The sequence below is a fragment of the Choristoneura fumiferana genome, chromosome Z (assembly GCF_025370935.1).
Source record: "Choristoneura fumiferana chromosome Z, NRCan_CFum_1, whole genome shotgun sequence".
Taxonomy (NCBI): Eukaryota; Metazoa; Arthropoda; class Insecta; order Lepidoptera; family Tortricidae; genus Choristoneura; species Choristoneura fumiferana.
Genome location: NC_133472.1, coordinates 35,154,733 through 35,170,598, shown reverse-complemented (window position 1 = coordinate 35,170,598; position 15,866 = coordinate 35,154,733). Strand labels below are relative to the sequence as shown.

Below are 15,866 nucleotides of genomic sequence, written 5' to 3'. Positions count from 1 at the left end.
AACTATATATAGCGGCTAAGTTTGCTTGAGAAATATTAGTAGTTTATGAGTAAATAGCAGTGCCCTTAGTGTAAGTTTTCGGTTACAAAATACGTCTCGATCGCGGTTAAAATCTCAATTTGTATGCAAAGACGAACAGCGCCTCTAGCGGAACATTTGTGCGATGTTCGTGTTTCCATACGAATTGAGATTTTAACGCGAACGCGATCGAGACGTATTTTGTAACGAAAACTTACACTAAGGGCACAGCCTAAGGTATAAATATACCTAAACTTGGAAAATTCCGTATAAAATAAGAAATCCTTCGAAAAATATTACTTCATTTTTTCGTAATGGCTACGGAACCCTATTTTTGGCGTGTCCGACACGCTCTTGGCCGGTTTTATTACCTATTTTGATAGAAAGAGCTTACACGAAGCACTGTTCATAAAATATTAGGTATATCCAACTAAAGGCACTGTTACACATGCTCACTAGCATGTTTATAAGCATGCTTATGAGTATGCCACTAATGAGCATGCTCATGGACTGAAGCAAACGCGTTCACACTTGCTTATTACCTTTCCCCTTCCACCCCGGCTCGAGCATGCCACTAATAAGCATGCTCGATAGTAGCATGTGTGAACAGGGCATTTGCTCAACAGTATAGTAGCATGCTCTCTTGCTACTAAAGAGCATGTGTATCAGTGTCTTACGGGACTGGCCTTACGGATGCCCTTGATAAGCTTGATTGCCTGTGCATGCCTGTGCGTGTCGTACAAGGCGACTAAGAGCCCTGGTGGCAGCGCTCTCTATTGCCAACTACGAATTCCGAACTCCAGCTCTGCGGTGTGGAAGGCAAGGACAAACCACCGCACTATTTTCCCAAGAAAGTCGTCCTGTAGATTTGCTACCGATTTTCAACCGACGACCATGACCACTTTATCAAGGGTAGGTAGTAACTACGAAAAGTAACTAAATATAACCTGAATAATAGCAAGACCATCAACCGAGACAAGAAACCGTGGTCAGAATCTCAGTAATTTCTCAATTTATCGTACACATATTATGAACACTCGTATTATAATATGCGAACAGTTACCCAAGACCCTGCTTCTAATTATCAATAAAATACTTATAAATTTTCTAGGTCGTAGTAAAATTTTCAAGTACAGTTGGTACAAGATTTCGTGACTCGACAAAAAAATGAGAATATTAATCGAAGGAGTACCCCGATCGGGTAGCTAAGTGTCGCAATAGACTTTCGCTAGCTGGCGCTGTCTATTTGCGTGAGCTCCTAGTGTCCGTATACCTACTGCCGTAATTGACGTTCAAACCACGTTTAAACTAAAGCAACTCGTTTGCGGCTTTGGCGGAATATTTCATTTCGAGTGTGGGGTCAAAAACTCGGTTACGCTTAGATACTCCAGCCATTAATTTTTGGTGAAATAATTCTTCATAATTTACGAAAAAACCGGAAAAAAGCAATATTGATAACAGTGCTATCTAACGGTACATTGCTCATGAGCTAACCAGGAGCATAGCCCTTAAATATAACAAACAAAAGATCATTGGCTGAAATTTAATCAAACATTGAAAAAATATTTTCAAACTTTAGATACATTACAAATTTCGACGCTAAACTAGGTATTCATTGCACGTATGCGTTTTCTAAAACCGTTAACTACAGGTAAAATAATTCCACACAAAATTATCCAAGAACACACCTCCCACAGCAAAAGTGACACAGCAAACGTCACAAAACCTTTTTGTAGAGACATAAAGACTATCACTAATATTAATTGCATATCGAATGACAAATATATTACTATAAACCATTGATACATTAAAACCAGATATTCGTTATATTTTAAAGCAGCTACTAGAAGAATAATATGCATGGGAATCGACGTTAAACTTAAAACAATAAAAGTTGGGACAATAATTTGCGCTACGAAACGCGAGACGCCAAACTTGGTCAATAGTTCAATCCCAGAACCACAAAAGAGCATGTACAAAATGCTCGGAATGTGGCCTAGGATAGATATAATGAAGGCACCGAGTCGGAGATTTATACAACCGCATGTCCCGTAGGCTGGATAATTGTCTAAATAACTTTTTCCCATCTTGCTAGTAAAGTTCTCCTGAAAAAAAAATAACGAAATTTTTGCAATTTTGTTTTAAATAAAGGAGATTATCAAGGAGTAAGAAGGAGTAAGATGTTAGGCGCTTACCAAAATGATCGCTCAATTTAATTGGTTGGTCGACTCCAGTACCAGTTCCTGTCGGTACAGATTACTGTTTCTTGTAATTTTCTACAAAAATCTATTTATTTAATTAATTATCAAAGATTGAAGCACTGATCGATTTAGTTTCTGGGGTAGGTACGTAACATAGTTGCTTAGTATATTTTACAGGGCTATGAAATTACAAATACGCAAACTCCGCTTTTTATAGCCACTGTGATCATTTTAAACGAAATACGAGTTTAGAACTTGTAAAACATTTTATTTACATTTTCAAATATTATTGACGTGACCCGCCTTTCAAAAGTTTGTTGCCAGGTATAAACGAAAAAAAGGTCCAAAATATTTATAAAAAAGTTGAGGAATATTAGTTACGAAGAAAAGTGGTGCCGTTACCCAAATTGCTAGAGCCAGCCCTGGGCCACCTGAAGCCGGAATTAAATGTGATGACAAGTCTTTAATAAAAATATTGTGTTATCAGGCCACGATCCCGTCAAAACAAGCGCCGCTTGCTAACAAATGTGATGCTAGTTTGTTACAGCAGAATATCTGAGCCAGTTTGGAAGTCGTTCCAACTCCGACCCTGAGTTCGATGCTTGAGATATGTGCAACGCGGCATTGGTACCTATCGACTTAGGTCAATAAAGTCCACGGCATCAAGGTGGCACCATTAAGCCTTTTTCTGTCGCCTCTCAACAAACTCTCTTCGCTCTCTCTTGAGGTATCCCATCTTAGGCCTCTAGGTTGGCAACGCATCTGCAATCCCCCTGGTGTTGCAGGTGTCTATGGGCGGTGATGATCTCTTACCATCAAGAGACCCACTTGCTCGTTTGTCATCCAATCGAATAAAAAAAAAACCGCATGGATGGGTCTAGAGTTGCTGGAATCGATGCGATTACTAGGGTGGTCAAGACGACCCTCTTCCTTATCGTAGGTACTGGCATTGATAGGCGTAAATGCGTTGGATCCAATAAAGGTTCTAGGCTTGTTGGCGGCAATGCTTATAACCAGGCCACTGATGTGACTCTAATCTAAGTACTTGTTTAGTTTAAGCTTTTAAATATTTACTTTAATTTCAGTTTTAGAGTTTGGCTAATGAAAGATGAACCAAGCTATTATTTGAGTGGCAACATTATTCAAATACTGTCATGGGCAAACAGACCAAAGAGTATAAGAAAACAGACACTTGAGCTTGTACTATTATCTAAGTTTTCTTTTTAAAGAACTGCTGAAAGATGGGTAAAACCTTCGGTAAAACAATCAAAAGTGGTGTGTGGCAGATTATTTTTACCATAATAAACTAATTAAAACAAAAACAAGCAGAGGGAAGCCTTGTTCAAACAGAAAAAAAGTGTTTAGATGCGGTCACCGAATTTGTAGGTTAGTAGGCATGGCAAAATATTTTGATACTAATATCCCTTTCAGAACTGGTCAAATTGGTCAATACAATTGTGGTTCCTAAGATTCACTTTTTCTCAAAAATATTCGTACTAACTAAGTAACCTTTTTTTGTTTAACATATCGTCTTAAATAATTACTTATTTTCCAATAGGCATGCGATAGACAGAGAAGCATAAAGTATGCACGATTCTTATGCTTAATCGTCACTTTTGTACGACAGAAAGCTTCTGTACTTGTACTATTACTTATTACATGGTGATATGTACCGGGTGATACCATCTGCATTTTTTTGAATTTGCCGCGGTTTTGCAGGTTCATCTTTCATTACCTACCTGTAGTTACAATATTATTGTGTTTATTGTTTTTTTAAATAGTATAAATTAATATATTTATTTAGTTATTACGGTACCAATGAAAAGCACGAACAAAAAGTAAACATTATAACTTGGCAACTCACAAACAACTGTCTTTATAACTGTCATCTCTATTTTGGGCAACAATAATGTACAACTCCGAATGTACGCGCAATAATGTACGACATTATAATCCGAAGCATTATTGCTTCGTATTATCATGCCGTACATTATCATGGTCGCGCATTATCAGGGCGTACAAAATATTGCACGCGCTGTAATGTACGTAGTGATAATGTACGACGTGATATAATCGATTCGAATGAAGACATTTTTCGCCGCGGATCGAGCGAGCGCAGCGAGCGAGATCGATATAGTCGGAGCAGATCCGACCCGGCCGGGTTAGGTTGAAGGGCGAGGGCGTGCAAGCGCCCTTCGTTAGGTTTTTTTTATTTCAATCACAGAAATCGTAAGGCATGATAATTCGAAGACATAATGCTTCGGATTATCACGTCGTACATTATTGGTTCCCTGCTATTTCGGTACGGGATGACAATGCACGGCATGATAATTCGTGCACATAAGCACGGATTATCAGGCCGTGCATTAACAAATTGTACATTAACTACACCCCAGCTGACCAGCTGGGCTACTACGAAACTCAAAAATCGAAGTTCGTGTCGTGCGGTCCCTCTGACACTTATACTAATAAACACGAGAGCGAGAGGGACGGTACTATAAGAACTTCGAGTTTCGTAGTAGCCCAGCAGTTTGTGTGGGCGTGTAAACGAAATATCCGGTCGGTATTTCCATGTAGTGTCACCCCACCCCAACCAATGAGCGCGCTCGTGCTACTCGAGCGAGCGAGCACGTTACTAAGAGATACTACGTATACGAGCACTACGAGTGCGTTGCGTGTGACTGCGACTGTCATTTCTTCCATTTCGTTTTACTACGTGTTTGCTTTGGCGGCAGAGGCAAAGCCGGCAAGGTAGTAAAAAAGCACAAATAGCATAAAATGAATTTATGCACATTTACTTAAAAAGCATTAAACTTTTACTTTGCTGTAATAAAATATTTATTTTCGTGTGTGAAAATGGACGGGACTACTAAGGATGATGAAACTTATATTGCGGTTAGTTTATTCAATTTATTTTCCACTAGCAAAACATTTCTTCGATTTTTTGTTACATAAACTTAGCCGCTGGTAATTTTTTAACCACAGCATAAAAATATTTTCGTGTCAAAACTAGTTTTACTTCTTTTATTTTACTTCACTAAAGTTTTTACCAACTTGTTTGAAGTCATTACCAAGCTGTTATTCCAATTTAGCGTTTCGTTCCTCAAAATAAAAAAACTCAGTTTATCAATAAAATAGAAAAAAATGAATAATTTTAGAAAATTGAAGAAACTGTTAGTGTGTGTCTGTGTCTAAATTGGCTGGATTTTATGGTGTATTAAAGGTTGGGGTACTTTGACCCATTAAAGGGTAACTTTGGCCCATACAAACCCACATAAAGAAGGGTCCAATATAAACATAAAAATGTGAATGATCAATTAACACCAACAACATCGCAAAGAGCCATATTCTCAAAGCAATAATTAAACCAGGACCAAGTTAATCCCAAGGGGCAAAGTTACCTTTCAGGGCCAAAGTACCCCGACCTTATGTATGTTCTGGTAGAAAGGTTTTAGTAGCAAAAGTATCAAATGTGTACTCATGTAAGTATCTCAAAGTTTGTCATTTGTTTTAGTTTTTTTCTTTGAACAATAAATAATTTTTATATAGGTACACAGGTCAATTCACAAGAGCTGGCACAAATGGATTGAACGAAGTAATAACACTTAGACATTTTTTTAGGAAAATAACAGAGGCATGACATTATCACATTTGTGTTAAGTGTATTCAAATAGGTTACACATAGATACTTTCATTCACTCATTCAATCCATTTTTGCCATCTCTTGTAAATCAACCTGTACACAAATAAAGAAGATTGCCCTTGATCTAGAAATGAAATAGTTTTCTAAAGTTACAATTTAGATAATTGGAAGCATTTTGCTCCTTATAAAACATCTCCATACATAATATGACCAAACAACAGTTTGATAACAATAATCCATTAAAGCCTGCATGAGATGAAATAAATGCTCCTTATCTCAGTACTTTAAAATAAAGATATATCTAGCTCCTTTCAATTCTTATCATATCACATTACTGTCAATAGGATAGACGTATTATCTTATAAGTAATTGTCAACAAGTTGTAGGTACTGATTACACAATAAAAATTCATTTTAACCTCATAAGTCCTCATGTAGGTACTTCATTGTACTTCATTCATGTCATGAAGTACAAATAATTTGTAAAAACATATGCTGAACACACTACAACAGTCTAAACCATCTACAACGACATTGAAGGGTCAGCAATATTTGGTTGCTATACATGGTTGGTTGTTATAACTAGTTTTTTCGGTTATTATATCTGAAATGTTGTTATAACTGGTGTCGCTATAAACGGTTTTGACTGTATATGAAGCACAAATTTTTCAATGAAATGAGAACTTTAAATTTATTGAGATAATTTCCAAAATCACCAAAATTAGAATTCTTGGCTCCGTCTGTAGAATTGTTTATGGTAAACTTAGTCAGGACTTATAAGGTTAAGTTTTTAAAACTTAGAATTAAATATGAATTAAGTAAATTTAATCCTTTATAAAGTATACCTACTTTGCTTAGAAGAAAATAAAGTTTATCCATCTCATTTAAACTAATTCCTTTTATCTGTTTTCTGTGGTCAACCCCATAATAAACCTGGCTAAAAGTGAACACCTGCTTTGTTAAAGGCATTATCAACTCTTTATTTTAAACCAAAAATATTTTATAGAATTTTTGTTATATAAATAATTTATTGAATCAGGCTTTACTTAACGGAAGTCCATTGCAATGAACTAACACAATTACTTTGCTCACCCGCGACCTTAAGAGAGCTAACGTTTATGCAAGATATTATGCATGTTCATGCAGTTCCTCCACCTCCACACTGTAAAAACACACAAATCACACAAACCCATCTATCACCAATTCACCACCACCACACTACACTGACGCGTTTCGAACTCGACCAGAGCTCATCTTCAGAGCAACACAACCATACACCACCATGCTACCAGATGTTAAAACCAGATGTCTAACTGCATAAACTGCATGAACATGTATAATATCTTGCATAAAATTAAGGTTGCGGGTGAGCAAAGTAATTGTTTTAGTTCTCAACATTTCTAGCCTAGCTTACTATTAAATTGACTTTACCACATAAATAATATTCTGATAATATCAGCGCTAATTTACGGTGTATTGTTAATTTACAAAAAAAAAACAATTTCACACCCATTATTTTTTTTACATCATATTAGAATCTGATAAAAAAATCTGAGACATTATAGGTTGAATGATTGTGTTTATGTCAATGTGGGTAAGGTAATAAAATTTTAAGCATGTTCAGTCTTAATCTAACCACAGTCTCTTATTAACGTCCTCATAATATGTTATCATGGAAACTTCAGTATTAATATTGAATATTTTACCGCAGAAAAACATAAGAGCACCATGGTACAAATACATAACAGTAGAGCCTACAATGTTCTTGTATATGATGGCTTTCATGATAACCAATGTAGTCGAGCAGACATTCTATGTGTTTCGAGCCTGCAATGTCAATCACGGATACAGTCCAGAAATATGCTACAATATAACGGCTTACCCCGATGTCAACACTGAAGTACAGGTAATGCGGTCTATATAATGTTGCCCATTGTCAAAAGAGAAATTATGACTAAGAGTTTCTAACAACTTGTCTCCTCAACATGTTCGGTGCTAGTGACAAAACATTAGTGATCAAAACATTAGACGACCAGATGGCCTAGTGGTTAGAGAACCTGACTACGAAGCTTGAGGTCCCGGGTTCGATTCCCGTGTTGGGGCAGATATTTGTATGAAAAATACGAATGTTTGTTCTCGGGTCTTGGGTGTTTAATATGTATTTAAGTATGTACCTATCTATATAATTATATTTATCCGTTGCTTAGTACCCATAACACAAGCTTTGCTAAGCTTACTTTGGGACTAGGTCAATTGGTGTGAATTGTCCCGTGATATTTTATTATACCTTGCACTCGCCAGTTGACACACATACGTGTTTGCAATCATTTCGGCCTGCAAAGCGTAAGGACTTCAGAACGTTGCCGGCGCCGAACGTGTTAACTCCTTTGTAAATTTTTTATGACGTTACTTAATGTAGTACAGTAAAGCAACATCCTAATAAGCATAGACTAGATTTTACTGAGAATGAAAATCAACCACTGGGTGTTTAAAGCTTTCTGACACCCTTGTACTTCTCTTATTTCAGAACCCTGATTGCAGGTGACGGTGTCTACCTTCCTGCAGTGGAACGGCATAGCCACGCACATAGTGCCGCTCATCCTTGCATTCTTTTTAGGATCGTACAGTGACAAGAGGGGAAGGAAGACTGTTATACTGGCTGGACTCATTGGAAAACTTTACTTTTCCATAATGATAACAGTAAACAGCTTGAAAGGTATGCTCCATTGTTCCATTGTATTTCAATGTACACCCAGTGTCTGTAGCTGTATTATTTATACAGTCAGCAGCAGAAGTGGATGAGTGGTTACAGTGCTCAAAGTGGTCTATACGAGTACATGAGTCATCATCATCATCATCATCATCCCAGCCTATATACGTCCCACTGCTGGGCACAGTAGAACAAGAGCTTATAGTATGCGGTTTGGGAACTTCGCACGCACATTGAATCGCTTTGCCCTTCATCAAATTTCTGTAATTCTGCTCACTGATTGCGATATTAGACCATTACACTACATGAGTACTGCTGAGGTAATAAGAATAAGAGTGTTTATATCATTTTGACTACCACAAAGTACCTGCTCATCTACTTCTGCTACTGATTGCATATTGACCATCACTCTCTTTATCTGATAGCCACATCACAATGAGACAATGTCAAGATGGATGAACATTTATGTAGGTAATACAAAATAAAAAATACAAAAAGATTCTAAAAAAAAACAATCTTAATTTGATTGCTTAATAACGACATCTCTTGTCCGGGTGAGCGGTTAGTTCCAATGGGGTCCTGAAAGTTTCTCGATGCGGGCTACAGCATAGATGTCGCTGGTGTCGCTGCTTAAGTGACTAAATAATTTAGTGCAAGTACGTAGGATGACTTACTTTTTAGTTGCCTAATAGAATTAAATAACATTATTATAAATGTGGCTATACCCTACCAGGGTGCATAATATTGTAAGACTTATTAGAATAAGGCCTTATGTATTTTAGGTTTTTTGCCAAATAAATAAATACTAAATAAGAAAACAAACAAGCTGAGATATGTGGTGCATAGGAGAAATTCGTGTCTGTATCACTGTCCAGTGGTGGTGTAGTGGTATAGCACGTGGCACGGAATGCCGAGGACCTGAGTGGGTCCGATTCCCAGCGCTGGTCTTATTTTTTGGTTTTTCTATGCATCTGTATTTCAGTTTGTATTTTCGATATGGGTTTTACGGGATGACCGTAAAAGTATCAGAACATTTGGAATTGAAATAAAAAATACAAAAAGATTCCAAAAAAAAAACAACGTTAATTTATGTAGGTGACTGTATTTTACGAACTGCGGCTTAGTAAAAGTGCCAACTTTTTCGAGATATTTCTACTTTTATTACTTTTCACCCTTGTATAAATGATTGAATGTACCTAGTTACTTACTGCTATAACGTGTGTGTGACTGTAATTTAACTTGTGATGACACTTATTTTACTGTGTTGCAAATGTTGAAATGTCTATTTTTGTTTCAGACTGGCCCTTAGAATATATGATATACACAGCAGCATTCCCCAGTGCCTTGACGGGTGCCGATTTGGCAATATTTGCTGGTGCTTTTGCATACATCGCTGACGTATCTTCTCTCAACAACAGAACCCTGCGAGTTGGCATATTGGATGTCGTTTACCTGAGCACTATGTCATCGGGCGTAGCTATTGGTAAAAACTATATAAATACTAGCTTTTTCCCGCGGGTTTGCCCGCGTGGAATTCAGTTGTCGCGCGCTGTTCCCTCGGGATCTGTGCATTTTTCCGGGATAAAAAATAGCATATGTCACTTTCTCACAAACATACAAACACACACACTTTCGCATTTATAATATTAGTATCATTAAATATCAAACCACTGAAAACAATCCACATTTGTGAAACATGCTCGTCTGGCCTACTCCACTTTAAAATGCAGAGCAAGTAGATATTACGGCAATTGTTTTTGGTTTACTGCCTTTTGTCTATTCTCTATTAGATCTGATCACGATAACCTACTTGTTAAACATGCTTCATATAAATGGCTTAAGCGACAGTATTCACTGAATTGTTATCTATCTGATACTTTTACTAATATTGGCTTCCATACTTTGTAACACATATACCTTCCACAATGAGCTATTTATAGGCTTATATGAATGTGTCTTGTTACAGGGAACGTGTTGTACACCAAAGTCGTGGACAGATCATTTCCAATAATGTTTGCGATCAATACTAGCCTCATGACCATAGCTACTGTATACAGTTTCTTTTGCCTTAAGTGGCAGACGAGACCAGAACAGAAGTCGCTTAGAGAGGCTGGTGTCAGAAATCCATTTACAGATTTCTTTGACGTAAACAACATAAAACAAACAATGCTCACATTGACAAAAAAGAGAACTAGCTATCGCAGATTGTTCTTATGGTTCTTGCTTATATCTATGGCTTTATATACATTCCAAAGAGGTAAATATAAAGTTATTACTACTAATGGATAATTATTATGTATTGTCATGTTCCCACTAATATGTACAGTCAAGTGCAAAAATAAGTATCTATTCGAACCACTCAGAAATATGTTTCTACGGCCTTATTGCGTCGGAATAAGAGTCTGTGGTGTTTATTTTTAAAACTTTGAATAAGTTCATATTTTTACACTTGAATGTACTAATAAAAATAGTACTTCGAATTCCTTTATAGTTTATTTGAGGTGATTATTTAGTTTCTATTCAAATTTCGATTGTTTATGAAACACTATCTTTACCTTTTTTAATCTTTTTTGTTCTATTGCACAAGTACATTTAATTAATTATTATGGATAACCCGAAAATTAAAAGGTTAATTTAATGATCATTCATAAAATTATATTGTTCTTTCCCATTAGGTATAAAATTATGTTCAAAATTTGGGTGGATGGAATCACCTTGTATTATAAAATAAGTATAGCATAATAATTATCAACTAATAAATTCAGGGCTACAGTTCAACTAATACAGTTGGAGTATTCAACGCTCGTTATGTTTAATTTTTTAGGGTTCTGTAGTAAAATGGACTATCATACCTTAAGCAGAAGCTAATCAGAATCTAATTTCGGATGCATTTTGTATTAGTAGGTCTGTAGTAGTAGGAACCCTAATTAGCGTTCGGATTATTATTATAAGTCGTACCTAATATAAACGCAACAGTTTGTGAAGATATATGGCTGTTGTATTGGATGCGGTGGATGTTTGACATTTCTTCATGCAATACTACTGAACTGTTTTTTTAAATACGAATAAAAGTGCATTACGCTTTCACGCTTAAAGTACTCAGCCGATCATCATGAAACTTCATATGGAGATATTTTAAGTAAGAAGGGCATAGGATAATTTTTATCCCAAAAATGATATAGTTCCCGAGGGTGCGTAATAACCGAATTCTTCGCAGGCGAAGTCGCGGGCAACAGCTACATTGTAAGATTTCATAAAATGATTACATATTCACGGAACCTTGGTTATAAAATTTTCAACGGTATGACGCTAGCCAGCGAGAGCCGTTACTATAAAATATGACCCTTTGACATATATTTGTGATGGTGATAGGTATTTAAAGCATTGATAACTTGCAATAACATGTTATCTTTATGCTGGAGACGACATGATTAGTCATTCGCGTACTTGTTACAAGCGGTTACCAGTAAATTATTTAAAAACAATCTTCAGGCTGTCATGGCAAAATTGTTTACGTACAATGTTCGATCGATACCCCGCGGGAATGTCAATCCTCCCTGGATAAAAGTGTCCTATGTGTAAATCAGAGATAACATATTTTTGTGCTATCTTGTAGCCAAATCTGTCCGGGCGGTTTTGCGTGAAAGAGTAGGTAAACGAACACAAGCACGCACACACAAACTATAGTTTAAAATATTAGTAGGTTAGCAAGATAACTATTTTATAGTGAAACTCTTGAAAAGGAAAAAAACTATATTTTTTTAATTTAAGGAATATAATCATAGATAGTGTTGATTCGGGTCGACCGGAAAAGATCATAAAGGAAATCTCCCTGCAATCTAAAGTTTACTTTCCATGTTTTATACACTTGATATACTTGTTTACTTTGCAGACGAACGCCCTGTTATGTACTTATACGTGCAGAATGTGTTCCAGTGGGACCTAGCGGCCTACAGTAATTTCAGAACGTACAATAGTACGGCATATGTCCTATTGATGCTATTCGGAATACCTCTAATGTCTAAAGTGCTACGATGGAAAGATACGGTGGGTATTTAAATTTTGGCTCAAGAATTACTAATTGGCTCGTGCTGAAGCACCAACCGACTTCAGACTGGTAAAAAATTATTATCAAGGTTTTTTGTAGTCGGTTCAATTTTTTGTCAATTTCTATTTCAATTCAATTCAAATTTAGGAAAAGTGGCTCCATCAAACAATTTCTATTTAGAGTCAGTCGTAATAAGGCTGAATGTCAGATTGACACTTGAACTACTTGTCCTGCCTAACTTATTCTGTGCTTGAACGAAAATCAACTTTGATGTTTTTAGTTAACTAGCTTATGCCCGCGACTTCGTCTGCGCGGATCTAGGTTATCGCGCGGTCGCGCCCTCTACCAGAATAAAAGGTATCCTATGTTGATCTTTGGGGTTCAAAATTTCATCAAAATCGGTTCAGTGGTTTCGACGTGAAAGCGTAACAGACAGACAGAGTTACTTTCGAATTTATAATATTAAGTAGGGATTTATTGTAACAAACAAACGTGAATCAGAACAGGTCAAACCGATGCTCTGTTGCTACTTTAACCATCCTTTTCTTCAACTTGAGCGGACCAGGGTTCACTCAAACCTTCAAACCTTGAGTTTAGTACTGTCAAGATCCGTCATCCCTAAACCAAGCTCTAAGGGTGGTCAAGCAATTAGGGTTTTTGACAAGTAAAATATCGCTAGATGGCGGTAGCATCGTGAGGTCCGTTTGATGTTACAGTCTTGCTTGTGCCTGTGATTGGCTCATTTGGTTATTTAACCAATCACAAACGTGGCTCAAACGTCAGAGTTGGCAAACGGACCTCACCAACACCAGCCCCAACTGCGTAGTCAAACCAGATAAGTCGAAATAGTTGACTGTATTATGTGGAACATCTAAATTTTAAATTCCTACAGAATAAATCAACTTAGACATCGGGTTTGGCCACTCACCCTACATTACATACTATTGTTACAGTTCATAGTGATGTTGGGTGCTGCGTCTCACATGACTGGCCACTTCCTGTACGCCCAAGCCACCTCCTGGAAGCTCCTGTACGTCGGAGCCACGGCGGCGGCTTTAGGGCCGTGTGTGGCGCCCCTCGTGCGGTCCATGACTTCTAAAGTACTCCCGCCAGCAGAAAGAGGTAATACCACAAAACTAATAACTTTTAATTCGTATGTATGAAAATCGGGTTCAACATTTGGTATGTATATGTAAGCTAGGTGACAGTGCAAGTGCAGTCAGCGATAAAAAGCTTGTAATAAAAACAATATTTCTAACAAAAACTTATTTAAAACGATATTACTTTTTCAGGCGTGGCGTACGCATTTTTGTCAGTTATGGAGAATTTGGTGGCGATGTTTGCTTCCATTATTTATTCGCAAGTGTACAAGGCCACACTAAACACCGACCATTTGAACGCGTTCTTCTATCTGACGATGGGTACTCAAGCGGTTGTATTCCTACTTGCATTGTAAGTATAAGGGCCTATGCATACCGCGTTTTTAAACGCGCTGTCTATGCGCGTTAGTATTGATACGAACACGATACGCATGCGAATTGTGTCTGCAGGGCTACTACGAAACTCGAAGTTCGTGTCGTGCGGAGACGGTACGATATGAACTTCGAGTTTCGTAGTAGCCCTGCTGCTCTATGGAAAGAAAAACGCGAACCGACGACGCGTTTAAAAACGCTGTGTGCAGACTATTTGAGTCGAGCTAAATTGAATGAACTTACCAATATTTACCCAATAATTTCCTTTCAGAAAATAATCACTCTTTTCAATTTCATATGAAATTAAGAAAAAAAGCAAGTTAAAATAATTTGCTTATTTTTAAGATTAAGGAAGGACATAGTATAAAAAAAAAAACAAACACAAACAAAGTATTCATTAAAAACAAGAACGGAAGTTTATTTTTTCAATTCGACATTAATGCATTTTTTCCATTTTTAGCGGTTGATGTCATTTTATATTTTCAGTATAATGGAGATAATGCTACGCGGAAGAACCCTGGAGTCTTTGGTTTCGCATGAAGAAGAAGGAATATCGGAGAGAATATCAGAGAGATCGTCTTGACGAACTACCAGCAAACTTATGATGTTCTATACAAAGATGGCGCGCTTTAGACAACTGTACAGACCCACAAACTTACCTGACCCGGTGGTCAAAATTCAGAGATATATTCAGTGACCAAGTCAGATAAATTTGTGGCTCTGTTATTTATCTTTATTTATGAAATTGCCGTTTTGTCGAACATGCCATTAAAATCTAGGGGCAATTTTACTTTGTTCCCCGTACATAACCATCATAACCAGCACTGGAAAGAGCGAAATATTTCCTAGTTCAAAGAGATTACGGCAATGGAAAATTAAGTACGACGACGAGCGAAACGAGGAGTGTTATGTACAATTGCGACCACAACACGCGAGCCGAGCGAGCGAAGGGAACGCGTCGCGGCAGCGGCTGGCTAAGCGCAATTACAGAGTTAAGTTCGAAAATAATTTGGCCCCTACCAGTGCTGATTATGTACGGGGAACAATTAATTGGCAATTTTATAGGTGAAAGCTGTTAAAAAAGTAGGTAAATGAAATTTACACTTATGTCAATCAATTTGTTGCTTACTTTTTAAGAAAAGACTATTTTAAATTTGTAAATAGAGATATGGACCAATGAGTGATTGAGTTTCTGAGTTCGATGTTAATGCGAATAATACGAAACTGGTACAACAAGCATACAGTATTATTTGCAAATCCTTTCAATGAAAATGATTGTAGTAGTAGGACTTAGTAAATATATGTTATACCATCAGCTATAATGTAAAACCCGCATTTTTGAACGGAACGTGAACATAATGGTTTTGGGAATAAAGTTATATTATCGTCTCTTATATTTATATTTACCGAATATATTTAGTTACATTGTCATGGGTTCACAATTCCTTTGTACTTAATGAGTAGGCAACTACGGTCTATGCGTGCCAAATCCTTGCCTTGCCAACTTCAGACTAAATATTGCCAGTTTGAAACATTTTATATTTTTGGAATATGCATGAAACAATTTTTACCCGACTGCCCGAAGGAGGGTTATGTTTTTCGAGTGTATATATGTATGTGGGTATGTATGTCCATTTCTTTGATCCTCGCTGCCGGCTAGACGGATTTTAACATATGAGGTATCATTGGATTCGTCATAACTGCCGGAGTGACATAGATTATATAATATTTCAATATGGCGTCTGCGAAAAAAAATGGCGGAGGAATTAAAAAAT

At 37.0% G+C, this 15,866-nt stretch overlaps 1 protein-coding gene and 1 long non-coding RNA gene across 4 annotated transcripts; one reads left to right on the top strand and one right to left on the bottom strand.

Moving 5' to 3' along the window:
- Positions 1-1,547: 1,547 nt before the first annotated feature.
- LOC141439701 (uncharacterized) lies at positions 1,548-2,526 on the bottom strand. The gene is made up of 2 exons (XR_012452628.1): positions 2,214-2,526; positions 1,548-2,123 (listed from the first exon to the last, which is right to left on the bottom strand). It is a non-coding gene; the product is annotated as an uncharacterized lncRNA (long non-coding RNA).
- Positions 2,527-3,410: 884 nt separating this feature from the next.
- Positions 3,411-15,480, top strand: LOC141435747 (lysosomal proton-coupled steroid conjugate and bile acid symporter SLC46A3). Of its 3 annotated transcripts, XM_074098542.1 has the most exons (10): positions 5,154-5,442; positions 5,668-5,701; positions 7,573-7,767; positions 8,403-8,577; positions 9,869-10,054; positions 10,538-10,828; positions 12,464-12,618; positions 13,573-13,741; positions 13,912-14,071; positions 14,578-15,480. In XM_074098542.1, the coding sequence occupies exons 2-10, from the start codon at positions 5,690-5,692 to the stop codon at positions 14,672-14,674; spliced, it is 1,440 nt and encodes a 479-aa protein (XP_073954643.1). In that variant the 5' UTR covers positions 5,154-5,442; positions 5,668-5,689; the 3' UTR covers positions 14,675-15,480. The 3 variants fall into 3 exon arrangements, with proteins under 3 accessions (XP_073954653.1, XP_073954635.1, XP_073954643.1); XM_074098552.1 differs by lacking the exons at positions 5,154-5,442; positions 5,668-5,701 and adding an exon at positions 3,411-3,605; XM_074098534.1 differs by lacking the exons at positions 5,154-5,442; positions 5,668-5,701 and adding an exon at positions 4,111-5,114.
- Positions 15,481-15,866: the final 386 nt, after the last annotated feature.